This window comes from Chenopodium quinoa, unplaced genomic scaffold (genome assembly GCF_001683475.1).
Source record: "Chenopodium quinoa cultivar QQ74 unplaced genomic scaffold, ASM168347v1, whole genome shotgun sequence".
Classification (NCBI taxonomy): domain Eukaryota; kingdom Viridiplantae; phylum Streptophyta; class Magnoliopsida; order Caryophyllales; family Amaranthaceae; genus Chenopodium; species Chenopodium quinoa.
The window spans coordinates 3302055-3325722 of NW_018744151.1; the positions used below are offsets into that span (position 1 = coordinate 3302055).

Here is a 23668-nt window from a genome sequence, read left to right on the forward strand (position 1 = left end):
CCCCGCGGCCCGGCAGAAGTGGTGTGGTGGGTGCAGCAGCCGCGGGACAGAGGCGCGGGATATCTCCGCGACCTGGCTGATCTTGCGACACAAGGAAAGCAATTGCCGAAGACGAAGAACGACCTTTACTTCCATATCTGTCCAGCCACCAATCGGGTAGGCCGTGGACAAGAAAACAAGAATTATAGTCGTGGCCCGATCGATTGCAGTGGGTACAATTGAGAATCGACTTGCGGTTGTCATTCACCATTTTTGAGCAAGAAGAAGAAGTAGTAGTATTATGAGAAGCAGCGCACAGATGGAGAGTAGTAGTATGGGAAGCAACGCACAACAATCGAAGGAGTAAACTAGTAGAATTGGGAAAGACCCAAAATTTGATTTAGAACAACAAGAAGATTCGTAGAAATTGCTTGATTAAAAAAAATCCAGAAATTTGATTGTAGAGATTATGATAGAAATTAATTTAGGGATTAGAATGTAGAAAGTAGAAATTGATTTTAGGGATTAGAATGATTTTGGCTCCGATACCATGTCACGAAAATATTTTTCGTAGTTTCATTAGAGTGTAGAGTAGAGTATTTATACAAGTGATTAGGGCTCAAGAAATAGGCCCGTTAACTATACAATATAAACACTAATTATAGGCCCTAACAAATACATATTATTGCAATGTATTGTGTGTGGCAGAAGAGCCGGTTCAACGTAAATTGTCTTTAAAACGAAAAGGTTAATTGTCTCCGAACTTACAAATTACTGTTGACCCAAAGCCAAGTTTAGTGCATCTTCTATATTGCGAAGCTGCATATGTACTTCTGTATTGAAAGGTAGTTTCAACCTTATATCAATGAAAAGAATAATAAGATGAGTGACTTCCTGAAAAGTCCTTATGTTGGTTCATGTAGCCGATCTTTCTAATGGGATAAAGGCGTTTAAGCAGAAGAAGACTCGATTTTACATGTGAAGTTGCCCAGTTGGGCATGCATGGGTTGGTCGTTTTTCCACAGATTGTGTGGACTAGCCGATGGGTACACGATTGGTTTGGGCCTTGCTAAGGCCCATTGATTTTCATGCAATTGCCCACGTGGCAGGTCAGGTTTTTTGTGCTTTAGGCCCTTCAAGAATTTAGAGGTATGCCTATTGGTGGTAAAAATGAGATTTTTAAAAAGACGTTCATGCATGCCCATAGTGTCTATAGCCTATAGGCATGCATATTATGCAATGTCGAGCAATTAAGCTTTTTGTTAATAATTACTTTCTCCATTTCTCTTTAGATTAAACGTTTAATCTCGACACACACTTTAAAAAAAATGATAAAGTAAGTGTGTATACCATATACTTTACACTATTTAATCAAGTATGTAGCGGAGTTAACTAAAAACAAACTTTTCAAATAAAATACTCAACAACTAAAAAAAACTTTCCAAAAAGAAATACTAGGTACACTTTAATTAAAAAAAACAAAGGTAGTAGACAACATGGGCTAGATTATATCCCCTTTTTCTTGTGCTACCTATCTTATAAGTTGGAGTAATTATTTCTAGTAATAATAGACATTAGACTGGACATTGGACGTTATAAGTAATTTGAGTGTTTAGAGGTCTCACTAGTACAGTTTAGATAATTGTCCATATCAACTTCATACTTAACTTATAATGTATTATGTGTAACTAATACTTAGTTTAACTGTCTTTATACCGTCTAAACAGCCTGCTGATATGGTTTCCAATATTTTTAAACATGAATGAAAAAAAATAATAATAAAAAAAAATTGAGTTTTCTAATATTTTAAACTCAATAGATAAAAGCAATATGAAAATGTGAAATGCAAGAATGTAATACTCGTACAATGTAAACATGAAGCAAGGCACAATTGCACATACTAGTACAAATGTATTAATCCTTACTACCTTTTATTGAATAATATAATATTTTAGTACATAATCAGATCCAATGAGTACTCAAGTTGGCTGCGCCAGGTCATGGCTACTTGAATCAATAATTACGTACATTAATATTATTTTACAGGCTATTTGATTGTACGTAAGTTGCTAAGTTGGGCATTTTGTAATGCTTTTAAGCAAAAAAATCAGCTATTTGATTGTACGTTTATGAAATTGACAATAGTGCAGCGATATATTAATTAACAATACAATTTAACGTGGTCTAATTAATTACACTGCTTAACTGATCGAAGTCCTCAACATTTATTTCATAACGCTATGACTTAATGAAGATGCTTAGATGCTAAATGATTAAGTAGTACATTAAACTATTTTAGTTGACGTTATATTGACATTGATGGAGTGACTTTGCCGCGTTTTATTTCTAATTCAGTGCAAATACAGATTGGGTTCATAATTAAAAATACAAACGACACGAAGGCCAAATAATGAGTCTAGCTTGTAACAATACAAACACGAGCATACTGAAGAATTCCCCCTATAAATATGATCAGATGATCAATTTCATGTTTTTCGCCATCTGCAGACGAAAATAGAGGGAGTACAAGATCATATATAGGGTATAGGTAAGTGTGGAAACTTAAATGACAAATTTATTAAAAAAAAAATGTGGTATCTTATATATACAAAAAAATTGAATAACAATTCCCTTTAGTTTCTTAGCTCTCTCTTTTTCTTTGGGAGAAAAAATAACAGTGATAGCTGTGTAAATGAAGATGGTAAAAGTACAACACTTTTCTTGAATTGGACCAAGCCCTGCGCAACGGAGCGTTTTCTCCTCTAATGCAGGGAAGGCGAAACCATACTATCTGTATACTTTGTTTGCCTAAACAAAAATTTGACCTCAATCTGTGCCTTTGACTTTGCTTACTTCAGTAGCTCCAACATCAACCTTGCGATTCCGTCTTCGACCTCTTCCTCTCCGTCGACTAGAAGAACTTTCGGTTCGAGTTGCTGGAGGTGGGGGAGGCAGCAAAGGAGATGGAGGAGGCAGCAAGGGAAGAGGAGGGGGATAGCAGCTGGAATATGACGTCGAGCACCTAATGCTGCTGCTTGCTTTTGCTTTAACACATCCATATGGTAACCCTGATAAATCCAACTCAATTTAGAGGGAGCTATCCACAAATACAAGTAGAACAATGATCCACTTTTAAAAGCAAAAAACAGGATAATAATGGTTCCTTGTATACACAAATTCTCTAAATATGTCAGTTTTTCATTGCACCACCCGTGTGTTTTAATTGCATCGCACTGAAATTTAACCATACTTCATTCCTTAATATTCAAAGTTTCTTTGAAAAAACAAGTTGATATTAGTGAAATTTTTAGTGTTAGTGGGTGGTACTTAGTAGTTAATTAGATGTTGATCAATGTTTTAGTCACCCTCATTTTAAGCAACTTATAATCAAACAAGGAAATTTGTTGAAATATTAGCCCCCATCGGATGGTAGTGGGAAGTACCTTGCTGAAATTCATTGATATATTAGACAAAATTAACTTCCAAAATAATTAGTGGCAATTGAAAACAAGGGATTGTTTCACCTTTTAAAAGCTAGTGGGTAGTACATTGTAGTTAATTAGAAAAAGGAATATTCGTTGAAACTATGAAGTATATAGTCCAATCAGATATGGTAGCATAACAGTAGCACAAAAACTTCCAGGCAAAATTGAGGTTGAAGCTGGAAAGAAGAGCTTACCTGGACAACAAAATTGCGCCTTTCACAGTCCAAGAACATGCTGACGGTCCAATCCACCTTCTTCCTAATTTTATCTCTAACGGTTGAGAAACTAATTTGGTCTCTGGAAGTAAATCGATCAACCTCATTGAACCATAGACAACTGAAAAGATCGGATATTGGGACATGCTCCCGTAATATAACACATCCTTCAGGGACATCTGTGAAACATATACGATGATTGAAAATGCATCAGAAGTTTGAGGATAACAGAAACTTCAAATTACTTTTTGTAAACCCTCAAAATTTCAAAAATCTACTATCAATCTTGCTAAAATTAATCTAAATTGTCACTGAGCATATTAACGTTTAATACAAAATTTATCATAACTTCTATATATTAACACATCCTCGTACAAGAGGAGACACCCCATATACATGAGTAGGTGGAGGCTATAGGATAATTTACAAGTATTTGTCAACAAAAAAAAAAACAACTTGTTCATTCTAAAGAAGTAAGATGGTTCTCGTTCTAACTTACACATAAAGAAAAAAGGAGTATATTGGTTGGGATGGTAAGTAATTTTTTAAAAAAAGGGGTACAATGTAAATATTCCTTACATAAACAATCAATCATATATTACCTCCGTAGCTAGGTTCCATTTTCATTTATTCCATTGAGTTGGGCATACGTCTCATCCAATTTTTGTACTAAATCTTTACACTTTTACCACTACCAGGTCCCGGCCCCATATGCAACACTTCCTTTCCTACTTTTTACATAAACCCACGTACAAGTTATAACACTCCAATTTTTATTACATAAATCCCATTTACAGCACAATCTTTCCTATTTTACTAGCCTCTTCGACCATTGCACAAATAGCAACCATAACAAACTCAAAGGAATGGAGGTAGTATGAAATCATACAGAAATAGGAACTAAATTTCATTCGGTTTCTAGGATGAGGAAGAAAAAGGGACAAACATATTCTTACAGAGGATATAATAAGAGAAAGAATGTTCATTTAATTCTTGTGAAGAAGTTTGGGCTGTATTTTGAGACATACTTAGTACATCAACTCACATTTATCCATAAGTGAAAACAAATTTTCAAAAAAAACCTCAAAATATCATTTTGATAATCTTAACAGTTTCCATTAATTAAAATCCAAAATATAAGTAGCATTTAAACATTTCAAACTGCTATGTATTAGGGAGTTCAGAACTTAGATATAAAAGTTCTATAAATGCATACAAAGAAAAAAGTGGAAATAAAATTTTTTTAAAAATGAAAATAAAAATAAATAAATAATAATAAATAAAACCTAAAAGAAGACACCACTCTTAGTCTTACCACTGGTTATGGGAAGCTTATCCAAAGTATAGGGCGTCAATCCTTCATTTTTGTAAAAATTTATTTGGAAATCAATGGAGGCATTGTCATACTTTGCAGCAGCTTTGTTTGCTTCAGCTTCCTCAAATACATCAAACCGTTTATAATGTCTAGATATTGCAAAAGAGGCATTCTGTCTCCACAAAAACCTGCAATGAAATTAACAAATATTATATTCAAAACTATAGTATCAGCTAATTAAAAATCGAAAGTTGGTAGTCAATACAGTAAAGCAGCAATTATGAAAGAATATTGGATTAATTCTGCTCACACAGTCTTACACCAGGTAATCATATTATAAATTTTCGAATTCCTCGTTGAGTTTTATATCTTAAATGTTTCAGATCTTTACATCTCCTAGATGGTTCAGACCTTCAAAGAAGTAGAAAAAGACTTGGACCAGCTTCAGCTAGATCAACCCATAAAGTTGCACTATATAGTGACATTTCCAATCATTACCTTAAAATTAATAGGGAAGAAGAGATATACTGTTTGTTTCAAAACCATACATGATCCAACTTACCACCCAAAAAAAAAAAAAAAAAACCATGATCCATATCATTTTCCACTACAATTACTTTCTAAATAATCTCAATAACTCACCAGAGTTCTTTCCAAGCAACATAACTCCAATGAAAAGATATTATAAAGGGTCTTTTTCTTTTTATTGAAACCTAGAGTTTAATATCTCCATGAAGAACTTAAATTAAGCCTTTTCATACAATTTAATAACCCAAAAATTACTAGCTCTTGCTTGCAAGTAGTGCTAGTGCAACCCATATCAAATATGCAAATTGTCCTCTCCTCAGCCTCCATCTCCCTTGTAATTGAGGGTTTTTTTTTTAACCTGCCAATATTAAGGTCCGTTTTGTATCCTAATATATCAAAAAGACTATGAACTGACTGCAAAAGATATATGGAGTAAGGATGGAAGGCGAAGATATAATGGCTGAAAAAAAATGGAAATAATTTAGTTTTGCTATCTGTTTGGACTAGGGGTGCTAACAAGCCAAGCAGACTCCAGCTTGGCTTGCAACTCTTTGATTTGAACACAAGCCCAATTTCGAGCTTCCATATTCTCAAATCCTGAAAATTTTCTTACCATAAAACTCAACTTGAGTTCTAATCTGTAATGCTTTTATATTTTATATACGCCCTCCATCCTCACATAGTCTCATTTCACACCAAATTTTAATCCCTAAATAAATGTCTCATTTAACCTTTTATCTAATTATCAAACCAAACCCTTTATCTTCTTTTTTTTAAAATTAAAATTTTATCAACTGAACCCCATTATCTAGTTTTTTACATTAATTACATTCACCTTTAATCTTTTTTTTTTTAATTCAAATTTGATCAACCGAACCCCATTATCTAGTTTTTTACTTATAATATATACACCTTTAATCTATTAAACCCCATTATCTTATTATTTTGTTCACATTCCTAAAAATTTGTGAAAAAGGCAAATAGAACTACTTATTCAGGGATGGAGGGAGTATTTACGTTTTAGTTATTAATGCTTTTGAGTTTTTCAACAATAATGTACATATCATTACTATCAACTTACGTTCCTACTTCTTATATTATAATATCTTAAATACAATTGTTAATAATACTTTGAGCTTGCTAACGAGCTTTTCCAGTAAAGCTTAATTGTGCTTGGCCTCAAAAGGAAAACTCAAATAGTTAGCAAGCCAACAAAGCTCATTAACACCCCACCCCTAATTTGGACATAAATATATTTCCTTTTTTATTTTTCAAAGTCTTTAATTGATTCACTCATTACCAACAGCATGCTTAGCTTGTCACTACCAATCTTCCATAGCACTGTGGAGACTTCCACAGACATGTACTCAATGAGTCAAATTATCCACTAGATGGTATTTAACCACAATGTATTACAAAATATGTTTTCACCATCAAGGATATATCCATGCGAAGTCAATAGGATCAGGTGACCAAGAACAGGAACCATTACAATAGACAAAAACAGCAATTAGATCATTCTCCAAATAACTACCTTGTTTCAAATTAAGAGAGGCTTAACAAGATCAGAATAACAAGTGTAGATGAAAGCTTGGATTAGAAAAAATAATAATACTCTGTACTGGAACCTGACCACAGGAGAATGAATATCAAAGAATGCTGAAGTCAGTGAAGTGTACCAAGTAAGCGTTTTCAACTAATCCTAACTGTTCTTGCCATTCAAACCATTAAAAAAAAAAGGAGTTGGGGTAGGGAGGGGGAGTGAGAAAAAGATATTAAAAAGAACCGAACAAAACTAAAGTTCACAAACGATGCAGCAAACAAGCAATTTGATGAAAACAATTCATCAGTATAACTCACTTGTGTAACACTGTAACACAACCAGATCATCTAAAATTGAATAGTTATAATAGATTGTATACTGTCATCGGAAAATATAGCACTCACCTTTCAAGAATTCGATACGGATCCTCTACAAGTTCAAGTTTTCCATCCACCCATATAGAATACCGAACATTAGGAAACATTCTGTGCAGCAGAAGCTTTGGAATCTATCAAGAAAGAGAATGATGTCAGAAACCTAATCCCACTTGTCACTGATAAGTAAGGATAGTATCAAAAAGTTGCTCAATAACAGACAAAATAACAAGCAAAACAATCTTCAAGATGAGCTGGAATACTGGAACATCAGCATACAGGATTACAGGCCCAGCGTTATGCACTGGGGAAAAAACAACAATCCGTCTTATAATATTAATAGTTTGAAATTGAGACTTCTATAAAATAGATAGAACCCAAGTATATACAACTTTTAGAGATAACCTTGCAACAGCTAGATATACCCGTAAGCCATATGGCATACCCCCACCTAAGGCAACACTAATACTGCATTGTCATTGTCATTGTTATTGTTGCTCTGCCCTTGATTTAATAGTTAAATCCCTTACAGAAACAAAAGGTTGACCAAGTACAGAAATTCATTTCCGAATCATAGAGATTCCTTCTTGGCATCTGATTCAGAATCCTCTTAAGTAAATCTAGTCGCTTATAAGATGGGACCAAATGTCAATCATCTACATACTACCAAGAGAGTCTAAATCTAAGGTTAACCTAAATTCTCTAAAGCATTGTATTGTATTGGTGATCCACCGATTTGCAAGACATGACAATAATTACACAAATGTCAATGTCATATACAGTGTTACAGCAAGTGTGAGCTAGTATGAGTTTCGTAACCAGTTTGCAATTTCTGCATCAATGGTGAGGAAATTCAAATAATATACACATTTGAAGCCTAGCAACACACGACTAGTTAAAGAACAAGTATGAACCTAAAGATTAATTACCTTCCCATTACGCCTTGGATCTGTGTATGGAAGATTATGAACAACAACTATTCTCCATAATCCAACCCTCTTGCTTCCATCAAGAACACTAGCATTCTTCATAGCTGCTTCAGTTTCCTCATCCAAAAACATGAAGAAACAAACATTTCTTTTGGCATCTTCACTGGTATTTTTGGGCTGCTGTAGTATATCATAGTTCCCTGACAAAATAGATGTACTTAAACAGCAAGACCTAATATAGGAAACAGGCAACTGAAAGCATACAAAACACAGCAGTACCAAATATTGCTGAGGCGACAACTATCCCATTGCACTGTTCCATATCAGCAAGATCAGCATCATCAATGTCAAATCCAGTCCCTCGGCCTGGTTTTTGTCCTTTAATAAAACTACAGATATATGATGCACAAGAATCACTTAACTGTAGATTATAACTATGCGAGGAGGCTCACAGAAATATTTGGGCAGTTAAGTAAACCAGAATGGAAAGACGAAAATGTACCCGCAGTGCACATGCATAGATTCCCTTATATCATAAGAATCATTTCTTTGCTTCAGAGAAGGATAGCCACCAAACTCAGAACCTCCAAACTCAGTTTTATATGATTTCTCTTCATACACATATGTTAAATTGTGGACTGGGGAAAATGATGGTGCATCCGGCATTAATTCTATGGCTTGCTTTTGATCAAGGTAGCAAACTGGACAAGCTGAGATAGAAAAATAGAACTACTTACAAATCTAGCAGTTTGGTTTCCACAACAATACCAAGACTACATAGTCGGAAGGAATGACAATGACACAGAAATATCCCAAGAAAATCAAACTTACGCCGGGGCCCAGTTCGTTTCTTATCAGATGGTGGAGGTGGCAATGCAAAATGTTCACAAGGATTCCCAGGAGGAAGAGTATATCCTGTGAAATATCGCATAGCTTGCACTGCAGTAGCTAGCGAGGGTTCAATACTTGCTGGTGTGCTGTTACTTGGAAGAGTGTATGCTTGTCGTGCACGATTTGCAGATGTTCTGTTATTAAATGTTATACTAGCAGGACCTTCATTTCCTCTAGAATCTTCGCCTGGAAAACCACCATGTCCAGTACATTAGTTGATTTTACAAACTCCAAGGTCAGTAAATGGTAGCCTCAACAGAATTACTTTGATCTTGCCATTAACAGGAACAAAAAACAGGTTAAGAAGTTAGAAATTACAATCCCAATACGGCTGATAACCAACCAAGAACTACATTCCCGCCACAAATCATCCATAAGATCAAGAAATTATAAGATCCTTTTCACAGGACACAGTCATTAGTTTCTTCAACGCGAACAAAACAATTTTACATGGTGTCAGCCATACACAATATGTATGATTTAACTCTTAATAAAATCTAATGATCATGATAGGAATCACAAAGCTGATTCATAAGGCTGTTATCTCTAGCACTGCACAATTGCACATGTTCCTGATGCATCATGATCCAGCATCAATAATCACCACCAAAATCAAAAATCATCAAGGATCGTAACATAATCGCCTTTGAATACCCCGATTACACATCATTAACTACTTGATATACAAGACCTAAAGGATCAATCAATGCATGATTATCACCATTCACTAAGCAAAGTCAATCCACTTCCAATTATAATCCAATCTCACATACAAAATTACACACAAACTTCAAACTTAATCAAACAAATTCAAATCAATTAATCAATCAGCAAAAAACCAACAATTCTACAAAATGCAGGATCAAGAAAAACACGTTAAAACAAAAAACCAAGGTGAGAAAAATCAAACCTTTGCCGACATATAGAACCCAAACAAAAACCGCCGCAGAAACCACACAAAGAAAGAGCATGCCAACCTTTTTCCGGCCAACAGTTTTGTAAAGCCAATGTAACATCCTCTCCTTTTCCTTCATCATCTTCACTGGTTTACGGGGCAGGAAAGACGGAGGTGGCGGCGGCGAAGGCGAAGGAGATTGATTTGGTAACAAATTATTGTGCAATTGTTGCAATGATCCATAACTTGCGGAACGCAAACCCAGACCCAATGAGCCTGCACTCATTGTGTCTTCTTCTTCCAATATTCAGGCCAACTTCTCATTGCCCTTATTTCTCTCCTCTTTCTCTCTCTAATAATCAAAAACCCACCTCCAAATTTGCTTAAATCAATCCAAAAACCCCACAAAATTCAACAATCAATCAAACCCACCTCAAATTTTAGTCCAAAGTTCCAAACTTTAATGTAAATTTGAGATCTCACTCAATATTTCGGCACAACCCAATTTAGAAACAATCGATTTCCTGAATCTTTTATTAAACTAGCAAAAAAAATCGAAGTGGGTATTTTGGATCAATGAATGTGAGTTGAAATTGAGTAAGAACCCACTTGAAAAAACAACCAGGAGAGAGAAAATTTGTACTCCAATTGACCAATCAATCACGAGATGTTGTCTAATTTAATCATATGATTGAAATTTTATTCTTTTCGGTAAAAGATAAAAATAGGGGATTTGAAATTTATATCTTTTGTCTGGGTTATTTTAGGGTTTATAAGATAACAAAAACAAATTTGGATGGTTTTCGAAGATACAAATCTGAGAGGAGAAGAAGATGAAGATCACACAGCTTACAGCTCACGGTACAAATTATTTTTGGAGAGTATTTATGATATTTATATTAATTTAGTATAATCTATTCAAAAAAAAATACTGATTTAGTATAAAATATTTCAAAAATAATAATACTAAAGTAAAATTATGTAACACCAAAAAATTAAAATTTTATAACTAGGATATAGTTTACCATAAAAATAAATCAATAATAATAATTACAAGCATGTGTGAAAAAAATTAAAAAAAGATAAACGTGGTGAGGTATGGCATGTGAATTCCAGGATTGTTCCAGTTGCATTTGTCCATTTGGTTTAGGACCCTTAATAACATGATTAGGATTCCATTAATCCCAATAGTTAATTAAATTAAAGAGAAAAACAATAGGGAAGTGTTAATTATCATGTTTGTTATTGACTTTATTAGACGATATATTTGTTCCCATTTGCAAGCTAAAGACTGATTTCAACTTCTGTTCATTGTTGAAAACAATGGTGCATCCACATTGTGACAATTTATCTTTTGGTCTTACTTTCGTACTCTAGTAGACTAGTAGTTTTTTTTTTTTTTTTTGACAAAGAGAACTAACAAAAAAATTAAAAAGTGAAATGAAGTAAAATTCTACGCCTAGCTGCACCAGCAAGAGAGTGAGCCTCAGCAACCGATGTCCTAAAAACCTTCTGAACATGACACGTAGTTGTTAGTATTTGTTAACCGAGTCTATAGCTATATAAAATTATACAAACCGATTAAAATGCTTTTATTCACTAATTTCATGATAAAAATGATAACGCTACAAATACTTATCCATTAGTCTTATATTATTCACTTGAATAAAAAAGATCAAAATAAATTAAATTTACTTTATATCTTCGAAATTCCGAATGCATAAGAAGAAAGAATGGGAAATAAAAAAGAACTATTACAAGGAACAATATCCATACTATAACTAACTAACTAAATGTTGGATAGCAACCGACCAACATTTGCTATCCAATCAGCGCTTGATTTGCTTTAATTTGTCATTGTGTTGGCCAGATGCCTTTAACGGAGTTAATTGCTAAAAAAAATGTATTTGCACATTTTGAAGATACTAAAAAAAACATTGTACCATAGGTCTTCTTTTTATTTTAAAGAAAATTAAAGGCATAACAAAATTTTACAGACTTGGAGGAATAAGATCGGGGCAAAATTAAGTCAAGTTAAACTTTAACCATTAACACAGCTTGTTCAACTTTGAGAAAGGGAAATCCCAACCCTCTTAGGTAACTAGATTTAGCCATGTACATGAATACATGATTCAACTGCAGTTTCACCTAGGTGATTCTGATTCAATCTTGGCATGATTGTAGATTATGTACTTAAAGTTTTGATAAATTCACTTTGCGCCTATGAGACTTACAAAACTGTTTTATAATGGTTAGCTATGCATAAATCCATTTTGTGTATCTTATTCTTTTGGAAAATTGACTTAAAATATTATCAACTATCAACACTGTGTGCAAAATAATACGAACTCAACTATTTGCTATTAGCGGTACACCACCTTTTGTACTATATGTGCAAAATAGTACGTCTGTCATAAAAAAGTATAACGATTGATATTCCGTCTATATTGATTATTATATTTATATATTATTAAATTTTATCATTCTTTTCAAAATACATATTATGTTAACAATTTCCTTTACATTACAATCCAAATTAATAATGTCTTTAACCATTTGTTAGACTTTTTTTTTTAGTTAAGAGTACAATTAGGTACTCAATTCTTCTAATTTTCACCTTTTAGGTACTCAATTTTTTTTGCTTTGCTTTTGGGTACTCAAAGTGATTTTCAGGTGAACTAACTCACCACTAACTCATCATTAACAATACCTAATTAAAAAATTAATATTTTAAAAATAAAAAAAAAATTAATAACTTTGACTCAGAAACTAGCCGTTATTACTCTATTTAAAGGGGCATGAACTTGGCCAAAAAAATGCCATGCAAACACCTGCAAAACACTAGCATCACTGTAGGGCAGATTCACCATGTTTATTTTCTTAACCAAAATTCATCCAAAACGATTCTGATTCAATTTCAATAAATAAAAAAAAAAACAAAAACAAAAACATTAACACAAAAGTTGTAGCAGTATACCAGCAACAAATATCATCAAAACAGGTTCATTCACCATATCTATTTAGGCACAAATTCTTCAACAAGGTTTTTCCAGATTAAAAAAAAAAAAAAAAAAAAAAAAAAAAAAAAAAAAAAAAAAAAAAAACAGTAGTTGCTGCTAGGTTCTTCCCCCTGCTGCTGCTAGGTTCTTCCCCTGCTGCTGCTGCACAAGAAAAACACACACAACATCATCAATCACACATACACAATTTCACCAAAACCTCCCCTGTTTTAGTGCACAAAACAGATCAACAAATCAAACCTTAGAGCATAAATAATCAACATGCAATCAACATCCACCAACAACACAAGCTTAATACAACAACAAACAACAACACAGCAACAAATTTAACACAAAAAACACAAGAAATCGACATTTTGATTTCGATTAAAAAAAACCCAAAAAACGCAATACCCTAAGTCGCAATTACCATCATCAATTGGGCGAAAAATTCAAAATTTATATCAAATTAACAACAAAAACCATGAGTAAGTAAGCATACCTCAAAAAAATGGCGGCTTTCGCTGTCATTTTTCCCAGATTCGAATGTAGCTGCTCGTGTTCTTCGACTTATGCGCAGCGAATATTTCCAGAAATGGAAAGAATTAAGGGACAAAAGGGGGAATAAAGAATAAGAAAGGGAAAAAAAAAGGGTTGACCCGCGCATTTTTTTTATCGGGTGGGGCCCACTTTCATTTAACCAAGGTACTGAATTCTTAGGCTGAATTTTTTTTTTTTGGCCGGAATTCTTAACTCAGTACCCAAAAGCAAAACAAAAAAAATTTATTACCTAAACGGTGAAAAAAAGTAGAATTGAGTACCTGAATTTGTGCTTAACTCTTTTTTTTTAAAAAAAAAAAAATTGTCAATATGTATATTTTTTTTCAGTAGCAATTTCTACTACCCCACAATAGTGAATAGGGTATTTAAATTCTTTATTATTACTTTGATATAATTAGTTTCAAAATTTTCTTCACATTATTTTGTTGGTGAATGTGTGGAAGTTTTTGGATTTTTGAAATAATTATTGGAACTAATTATATCAACACCATCATGCATTTAATACCTTGTTTACTATTATGTGATAATAGAAATAACTGATAATAGAAATAACTATAGGTATTTTGAAAAAAAAAAAATACATATTGACCAGGGGTGGGGTATTATTAATTTTGATTGTAAAGGAAATTATTAATTTTGATATGTATTTTGAAAAGAAAAATGAAAAATAATAAAATACCATTAATATATTTATAATATGGTATTTATAATATATAATACCATTAATATATAATCTAATATATTTATAATATGGCAAAAGCTAATGAGCGCCCCCGAGACGTTAGATAAGAGAATTAAAAGTGGGAATATTAGAGTAAAATTAACATTAATTACACTGAACGACGCGTGATTTAGTCATGCATTCCTAACTTAATACCATTTCAACCAATATAATAATATATATATATATGTATATATATATAGTAGGTTTTTTTTTTTTCTTTTTTTTTACAATGGTTGAAATGTGTACCTCAATTTGGACTATTTATACAGTACAAGAAGTTATACCATTTGCATAAGGTACAAATGAAATAATTTCCTACCTTATTTCCACATTTGGTTAGCCTTGGTATGGTACTACGAACATCTTATTAGGTTTTGATTGTTCTACTTAGGATGTTTGAGTCTTTGAAGTATATAAGGTAGGTTCATTTTCATTTCTCTGGGATATCGTACATCATAGAAATCGAAGAATCAAACAAGATGGTCTAAAAGTGATTCAATATCATGACTTGGGTGTTACTAGAATACTAGGTATTGCTAAACTTTAGTTAACTAATCTAATTGACATCTACACAAACACTCCCTACATTCAACAATAAACTCAATGAATTGTATCCATTGTATAATACTCCGTGTATTACTTAATTTTTGTGATGCAAATCAAATAGTTTTGTGTTGATTATAACCTTTAAGATTTTCAAAACTAATTATTTGTGACTTAAATTAATCTCGTTGCCTTCTAATTCACAATCTTATTACTCCAAGTTTTATCACCTTCAATCTAATCATCCTAGTTTCACATATAACATGTTTAATTTTTTGGTTTAATGCGAAAGAACCATAAAGACAATACATACGACCAAGACTTCATCAATTTTATGACATGCATGTACAACTACTTAGAAAATCACATATGTCACGATGTCACCTACTCACCTCTACATAAGTATATTAGATTAACAAAAGCTTGGTATTCAAAAAGCCATAGATAACAAGTTACTAAAGGTCGTTTGCTTTATAAGGAAAGGTAGTTGATAGATGATAGATCATAAATCACGGCTTATACAATGGAGGTAGTTTACGTTGAGTATATGGCCTCTTTGCTATAAAAATTTAGTCATGCCATTATAGTTAATTTGATTAGTTTGTCCACATCATGAGATATTATCGTGTAGGTAAACGATATTCTATAGTTTGCAACATACAAGTATTTTGCATTTATTTTACTAATTTAAACTGTAGTTTTCCAACAAATTTGTTGTTGTTCAACTCTAGAGTAAAGGTAAAATACAGTCCCTAAACTTTTGTATTTGTGCACTTTTAGTCCCTGTCAACTTTTTTGTGCACTTTTGGTCCTTCCTCCACCACTTTAGGTATTTTCTAGGCAAAAGTTTAGGGACTAAGCCTAGTCACCAATAATTTAGGGACCATGACTCATTATATTATTTTGTTTTTTAAATTTTTTTATGTCAAAGTTTTGTTTAACACCCCCATTAATAACAATAAATAAATAAAAACAAAAAGAAAAATTCCTTTATTTTTTCTTTAATTAAAAAAAACCTCTATTCTTATTTAAAAATTATAAAAATAAAAAAGCCATGTAATTCCCCTATCACCATTGTTGCTACTCAATCCCCACCGCAACTACCACCATTGCTGCTACTCAATCCCCACCGCAAGTTCGGCTCGGCTCGAGCTCGTATGTTTTTAGTTGTTTTATGCTTGCGTCAAGCTCGTGAATTAATGAGTGTTTGACGGCTATGCGAGAAGCTGTGCTAGTTTGAGCATATATGGAATGTTTGACGACTATCGTTGCCTGACGTTGGAACCGATTTACAGTGGTCGTGAGTTAATTGAGTTTTGATGGTTATGGGTATGCTGTGAAATTGTGCTCGTTTGAGTATTGAGTGTTGACGGCTATGCTTGAAGAAGTTAAAACAAACAATTGGGCTGAAAAGCCTGTAAACCACTAAGCTCCACTAAAAATCCCAAAGGTATTTAATATGTATATTTCATTTTAAAATTATTTAAAGTAATTAATTTATATTTTTAAAATTTGTATTTTTAAATATATATATTTTAATCGAGCCTATTCACGAGCTTTCGAGCCGAGCTTTAACTTGCTCGGCTTGGCTCGTTAAGGTTCCGAGCCGATCTCGAACTCGAGTCGAGCCTCGTCGAGCCGACTTTGACCGAGCTTTGATCGAACCGAGCTCGAATAATTCACGAATAGCTCAGTCTCATTATCACCCCTAAGTAAAAGCCATGAAAAGATAAAGCTTAATTTTATTATTTCCTGTCAATTTTTTTTTTATATAAAGAAAAGTATTATTTTTTAACTACTTTTGATTTATAATTAAAGCTGATTTTAAAAATAACGTTGTAAAAAAAAAGAGTAAAAATGACAAGTAATTAAAAGATTCTTTTTTAATAAATTCTGAAGAAAAAAAATATATAAGTCATGGTCCCTAAACTATTGATGACTCAACATCCCTAAACTATTTTGCTGACTCATAGTCCCTAAACTAATGCTTAGTCAACATAGTCTCTAAACTTTTGCCTAGAAAACACCTAAAGTGGTGGAGGAGGGACCAAAAGTGTACAAAAAAATTGACAGGAACTAAAAGTGCACAAATACGAAAATTTAGGGACTGTATTTTACTTCTACTCTTCGACTATAAGATGAATTCAACATTGGGCCGGCCTAATAGATTGGTCCATATTAAGTTCATTATGGCCTTTGATTGTGATTTTCTGCTATGACCAGGCCCAAAGGATGCTTCTTTGTTGTAAATTTGTAATGGTGTCCTAACTCCTAACTCCTAACTGTGAGCCGTACCCCAGCATGATTGCAATATTCATTTTACTAGAATGTACCTTGGAAGTTATGGATTTATTTTTTTGTTAAGAGGTACTCTGTAGAAGTTGTTCTTTATTTTTTTTTTTTTTTTTTTTTTTTAAAGCATAGGTTATGGGTATTGGTAGTTTGAAATTTAGAGTGTTGTGTGGGTAAAAGTTGAAAAAATAAACTCAGCAATTGAACCCGTTTTGTTCATCTTATTTTCACTGGAAAAAAAATATATGTTTAGATAAAGGTTAATAAGTTTAGATAAGATAAGTTTAGATAAGTTGTGATAAGGGTTGATCCGGGCCCAAATTCATTTTATAATTATCATAAGTTCTAATAAGGGCTACTAAGTTTTGATATTATCATATAATTTCAGATAAGATCAGAAAAGTTTAAAAAGCAGGTGAATAGAACACACCCTTAATACTATGTAAATAGAATATACAAGTACAATATTTTTTATAAAAAAATTAGAAGTACTTGATATTATAAAAGTATTTTTCAAAACGAATTTAACAACATCCACTTAAACTATACATATTTTTCCAAAATATGAATAACAAAAAACGATCAAAGAAGTGTGTACAAATTAAGTGTTGGAATGAAAACTTGAAATAGTATGTATATGGCCTCTAGTATTTAATTAATGATTTGTGAAGATTGTGACATTGACAAAATTGATTAGTATGTTTTCAACTAGTTCGTGGTTGATGATATTGAATATCATCATATCAAAAAAGTCTCCTACAAAAATGAAATCGATCGTAACTTTCATAAGGAGTATATTTTATTGTTTTCATGGCATTTAATAAGGTAGATGAATAATTAAAAGTACCATTTAACAACTTCCAGAAAAAAATGTTATTCAGTGGTAAGCTGTCATCATTCAGCACCAGTGGTCTAGTGGTAGAATAGTACCCTGCCACGGTACAGACCCGGGTTCGATTCCCGGCTGGTGCATTTTTTTTATCATCTACAATTAAATTTCAATAAGGGCTTGTTCTAATTTTTATCAACACTTCTTTTTACAATATTATTTTGAAGGCAATTTTATCAAATGATCTATGAAAATTTTTACTGTCAAAAATAATACTCCTATTTAAAGCTTTAAAAAAAATTATCATTATGTTTTAAAGTTTGTTTATCAACTTATAAAACTTCTATTACATGTATTTTGTCTTTAGTAGGTGTTTCACCTTCTGAGTTATTTGATTTAATTATATTAATTTTATAGTTGAATGCTTGAGCTTGACCAACATATTTACAAGAAGATATGTATGATTAATCTCTTTTTTATGTGTCATCATCTTTCTTTTTTACTCAAGGCTTGTTCTCTTCAGCTAAATTTTAGTTCAGTTGAGTTCCAAGCAGTTCAGTTCAGTTCAGTTCAGTTCCTAATTTCTTTCTCTCATAACAATTCAGTTTAATTCAGTTCAATTCAGTATAATTCAGTTCAATTCAGTAAATCAGAACAGACCCTTAAACATCTCTTTCAATAGGAAATGAGTTTATAAGTGAAAAGAATAAATATAAATTAATTTTATAACAGCCAAACATCTTCCTTAAATATATCTACTGTTTTGAAAGTTAAAAATACTTCAAATTCGGACACAAATTTTCTCTCAACAATGAAACTTAACTTGTGTCTTGCTTTCTTCATAAACAAGTTTAATCTTCATGTAATAATTACAAAGGAAGCTTAGAAAACTATTTCTCTCATACATCTCACTTGACCTTCTTTATACTGTGGCTTTATACAATCTATACTAGAATTAAAAATAGTAGAATCAAATCATGAATTAGAACGTAGTAGGAGTGAATTAGCCACTAATTTGTTACAACTTTGTTTTTTCTTTTAATTTGTCCTCATTAGCATAAATTAAACATATAATCCGTAGTGACATAGGCATATAGCATGTAATCATAATTAATTATGTATTTTATACAATATATGTTAATTAATCCTAAAATTATCATTAATTTTAGATAATAATTTCTCTAGTACAATCAACATCTTAATTATGTTCCTAATACGGAGTACTATAGATGTAATACCCTACCTATTTGTCGTTTGTTTAGGCAATACCTAAACATTATACGACGATAAACCAAACCTTGCCCACTGAATTCCATTTCCTCCAAGCTTGGAAACTACATGAAAATGACATTACTTCCTCCTGTTTTCGAAGAATAATCCTGGTTTTTCTTCATCTTTATCCTTTTAGAATTCATTGCTTGTGACTATTTTGAAATCATTTATTTTGTCCATCATACTTTATCATAGTAATAATTGTAGTAACCAACACACAACTTTAATCATTAATGTTTTCAATTATTTATGAGTAAAGATTATAAAAAATTTGCATCTGAAAGTATACATCTAAACATATTCAATTAGATTCAAGTGATTATTATTCTTTACGTAAAATTGACTGATAGAATATATAAACCATACATGGAATTCAACCACATAAGCTTAAGCTACCATAAGCTAAGGACATTATGCGAATAAAGTTAAATCACAAATATTATGGCAATAAAAGGACAAGTGAAGTATTTGGTATAGTATTTAAATCAATCTTGGGCTTCAAGTCTTTCGACCATTAGTTTTAACTTTTGATTCAGTTGGTCCTTCAATAATAATCATGGGAACAAATCTCATCCACCCCTCCTCCTTAGTGGAATATTTCACGCATGGTAAACAGAGGGTTTATGTTGTATCTACATTTCATTCATTCAAGCCCAAAGCTAGGGCTCTCCTGTAAGGTGGCGTGGTAGTGTGGTATATAAAGTTATGAACCAATTCTAAGTTTCATCCATTAAATTAAACTTTTAATTGAGTTGTTCCTTTAACAATATTAACAACCTGGTCGTTGTATCAGCTAGATATGGCCATCGCATTAGTAAATATAGCTAATACAATGGCTATAAACTTGTCGTTATGGTAGGTCATTTCATCGTTACATTAGGCTTAATACAACGCCAGCAAATGCGACAATAATACAGGGCCGTTGCATTAGACCTAACACAACTCGGTTTTTGATATTTAATTAGTAATGAAAATGATCATTTTATATGGCTAGTATACATAATGTTTCTTAGTCCACCGTGTGACAATTGTTGGATGCATGTAGCCAAATGTATGTGTAGCATAAGTACATAACGTTCATTATTAACAAGTCAGCAGATAATGACAATGAAGATAAAGCTAATCAAATTCACTGGTTACTTGAGTCTGGCGTGGCAAGATAAGAGCATACCTTATTTTGACGTCAACATAAATTATTTTTTGGATTTACTAGTACGAAGTATTATCGTATATATCCAAGGAAAATATGAGAATTATAGTCTGTCCGATTATCATAACACTTAACTTTGTGGATCCATTTATAATATGCAATGATTTTCCACCTTATCATCTAACTAAAGATTTGTACTAGTATGTATATATGATTGAATGACTCATTCAACGTCGGATCAAGATCAAGATATACATAGATTAATTTAATAAAGTGCCTGTGCTTTTAAATATAAAATTAATTAAAGTTTATGTATATAATCTTACTTTAAATTGAATAAACTTTTTGAAGTTTGATGTCTAATTCAACATATAGTAATTGAAACTAGCAAATTTTGTGGTTCGCGTATAAGTGCGTTTATACTAATTCACCATGTAAGTTGATTGATTGTATTAAATTGAAAGATTTAGAATCTGTTTGGACCCCCTGCAGGCCCACATTCGTTAAATACAAAAATTATCAAAATGCCCTTATTTAAACCCTATAACATGAATATTCCATAATCATGCACAACACGCATCCCGAGAAACTGATCTAATCCGGTCCAGCACAGTTTCTCTCTAAACACTATTGATTGAGTTGATCGTCGGAGGGGCTTTCTAATGAACACCCCCCCGAGGCAGTTGACTTTTATTGTTTTGCAAGACTCGGTTTGATCAGACGAGCAGACTCCCCCACAACTCAGATCCCAGAATTCTTTGGTAAAACATAATCAAATTTCGTTTACTAACAGGCGATGTCATTCGTGGCTCACCCTCTTAAAACCATCTCACCCTCTTAAAACCAACTAATGTAAGGGAGACCGAAATATGAATATAGCATGTGTAGGGTAATGCACAACCACGACTTTGCACCAGCGTCATCAACGTTGACAATGTATTAGGGATGAAATGAACCTTTTATTAGGGATGACGATGAAATGTACCATACTAGTAGGTAGGCGAACACAATACACAATAAATTTGGCTATGGTCCAGATCCCTAAACAGTACCCCAAAACCAAAATCTAATAATCCGTACTTAGTTATTCCTAATGGTCGATTGCAGCTAAATTATTCCATCTTTTGAGTATAAAATGATGGCTAAGCCAATGATAAACTTAACAAAAGTGGGAATTGAATAAGCAGTAAACTTTAGGATTACGACTTAGGACTATATAGAAATGCTCGTAAATCATATATATACTACCTCTGTTACATACTATTTGTAACGATTTGACATAAAGTAGAGATGAAAAAAGTGTAATTATTGCAAATAATATATAATGGATGTAGTATAAATTGATGGTTATTGGCTACTATGGTCCATAGAGATGGACGTTCATTTTAGGCACCTTCCCAACAGTTAAGATTGATTTCTTAAGTAGTGTCCTCAAACTCTTAATCATCAATTCATCATGACTTTTTTTTTTTGAAGGGAGTATATCTACCATGACTTATGGCTACCAAATTAATGCATGCTAATGACTGAGTTTTTAATTTGGGATTTAACTATGAGTACTAATTATGAGCTATGACTAATGCTAAGCTAATTGAACACTTTCTAATGTATGTCAATTAGTTTAGTTGGTAATAATCTTAGGGTGATACCTAAAACTTGAGATCAAATCCCTTCAATTCTTTATCGATCACTATCCGATCCAATATTCTATGCCATTCTTTACACCAAAAAATAAATAATAATTAGGTCTTGTTCACTTCACCTTTTTTTTTTTTTTTGAATAGCATAAATATTTCATTAATTAAAAGTCATACAACATCTACAATAGAGATTCGACGTTAACAAATACATAAGATATTGAATCAAATAAAATTTTGCTTCATAAAAACTACGATCGTCGAGTAGATCTTACACTGCGGAGCATCTCCCGCTTATATCGCTGAAAATTACAGCCTTGATGGAGAGACAATCTAACGATCCTTTGTAGCCATGAGAATGTTTTCCTTCTGTTTCATCTGTTTGTATTCAAAAACTTGATAACTTTTTCACCAACGAAATAATTTCAATTCACAACAATCCATTTGATCTGCTACCATGGATTCAAAACTAAGAAATTTCTCCCTCGAAAAGAGGAGACAAACCTTGTCTTTCGAAGGAGGTCAAAAAACCCTTGTCTTTCGAAGGAGATCGGAAACTCTTTCTTTCGAGGGAGAGGCAACTTAATTATTCTATTATACCCTCTTGTTCACTTCACCTTAAAAAAATATTCAGTAAAAATAATTTCAGTTTTATAAAATCCAGTAAATTTAAAATAAGAAATATAATAGAAAATCAATAAAAATAATTTCATTTCAGTAAAAACAATTTTAGTTCAATAAAAATAAATAAGATGAAATGAACGGAGCCTTATGAAATGAAAACTCAATACCAAATAAAAAATTTGACGGTAATTATTATGCAAACAACTTGTAAGAAGTACAAATTTTAAATTTATAAGAATTTTGAAAGGTGGTCACCTTGTTGTTAATTCTTTAGATGTCTTCATATTCGGTTCATACTCTTCTCATTTCATAGCTCCTAACTTATATTCGCAAAATGGCGATATTTTCATGCATTGTATGCCCACTTATTAGTTCATGAAAGCTAAGTTATGGATGTCGACATACATCGATTCTTCAATCTTCACCATAAGTTGGCTAAACCGTGCATCACATTTATATTATTCACATACATCCACTTTTGTGTATGTGAAGTATGTCAAAACATAATCCTATTTTTTCATGAACTTTTTTTTTTTTTGATGTTGTTTTATGTAAATATGAATGGCATATATATATATATATATATATATATATAAAGGGGAGTTTTTCTCCGAGTTTTTAGAAAGTCACGTAGGATTTAATTTTTTCAACGCGCACGTAGGATAATAAATTTTAGTGGTAGCCAATTAAATACGAGATTATTAATTTCTTTTAGAATTAAATAATTTAACTGACACGTAAGCAAAATTGACGAATGAGATTTTAAAGTTTAAATTAATTAAATATAAAATATTATCTTTTTATATTAGGAATTTTATCTAAATATATAACAATTTTAGCACATAAATATATATATAAATTATTTTAAAAAATTCAAACAAAC

General features: G+C 32.2%; 1 protein-coding gene and 1 non-coding gene across 2 annotated transcripts; one reads left to right on the forward strand and one right to left on the reverse strand.

The window, feature by feature from the left end:
• Positions 1 to 2346: 2346 nt before the first annotated feature.
• LOC110693622 lies at positions 2347 to 11062 on the reverse strand. The gene is made up of 9 exons (XM_021870764.1): positions 10170 to 11062; positions 9200 to 9445; positions 8871 to 9078; positions 8648 to 8757; positions 8369 to 8568; positions 7470 to 7573; positions 4995 to 5182; positions 3659 to 3858; positions 2347 to 3047 (listed from the first exon to the last, which is right to left on the reverse strand). Exons 1-9 carry the CDS (start codon positions 10438 to 10440, stop codon positions 2829 to 2831), a joined length of 1746 nt encoding a protein of 581 aa, XP_021726456.1. The 5' UTR covers positions 10441 to 11062; the 3' UTR covers positions 2347 to 2828.
• A 7112-nt stretch (positions 11063 to 18174) lies between these two features.
• Positions 18175 to 18245, forward strand: TRNAG-GCC. The gene has a single exon. It is a non-coding gene; the product is annotated as a tRNA-Gly (tRNA).
• Positions 18246 to 23668: the final 5423 nt, after the last annotated feature.

Excerpts from the sequence above, each read along its gene's own strand:
- LOC110693622 (XM_021870764.1), bottom strand. The coding sequence starts at position 10,440 with ATGAGTGCAGGCTCATTGGGTCTGGGTTTGCGTTCCGCAAGTTATGGA. Across the intron at positions 9,079-9,199 it reads GAAACGAACTGGGCCCCGGC|CTTGTCCAGTTTGCTACCTT; the intron begins GTAAGTTTGATT and ends TTTCTATCTCAG. Across the intron at positions 7,574-8,368 it reads ATCCAAGGCGTAATGGGAAG|ATTCCAAAGCTTCTGCTGCA; the intron begins GTAATTAATCTT and ends CTTTCTTGATAG.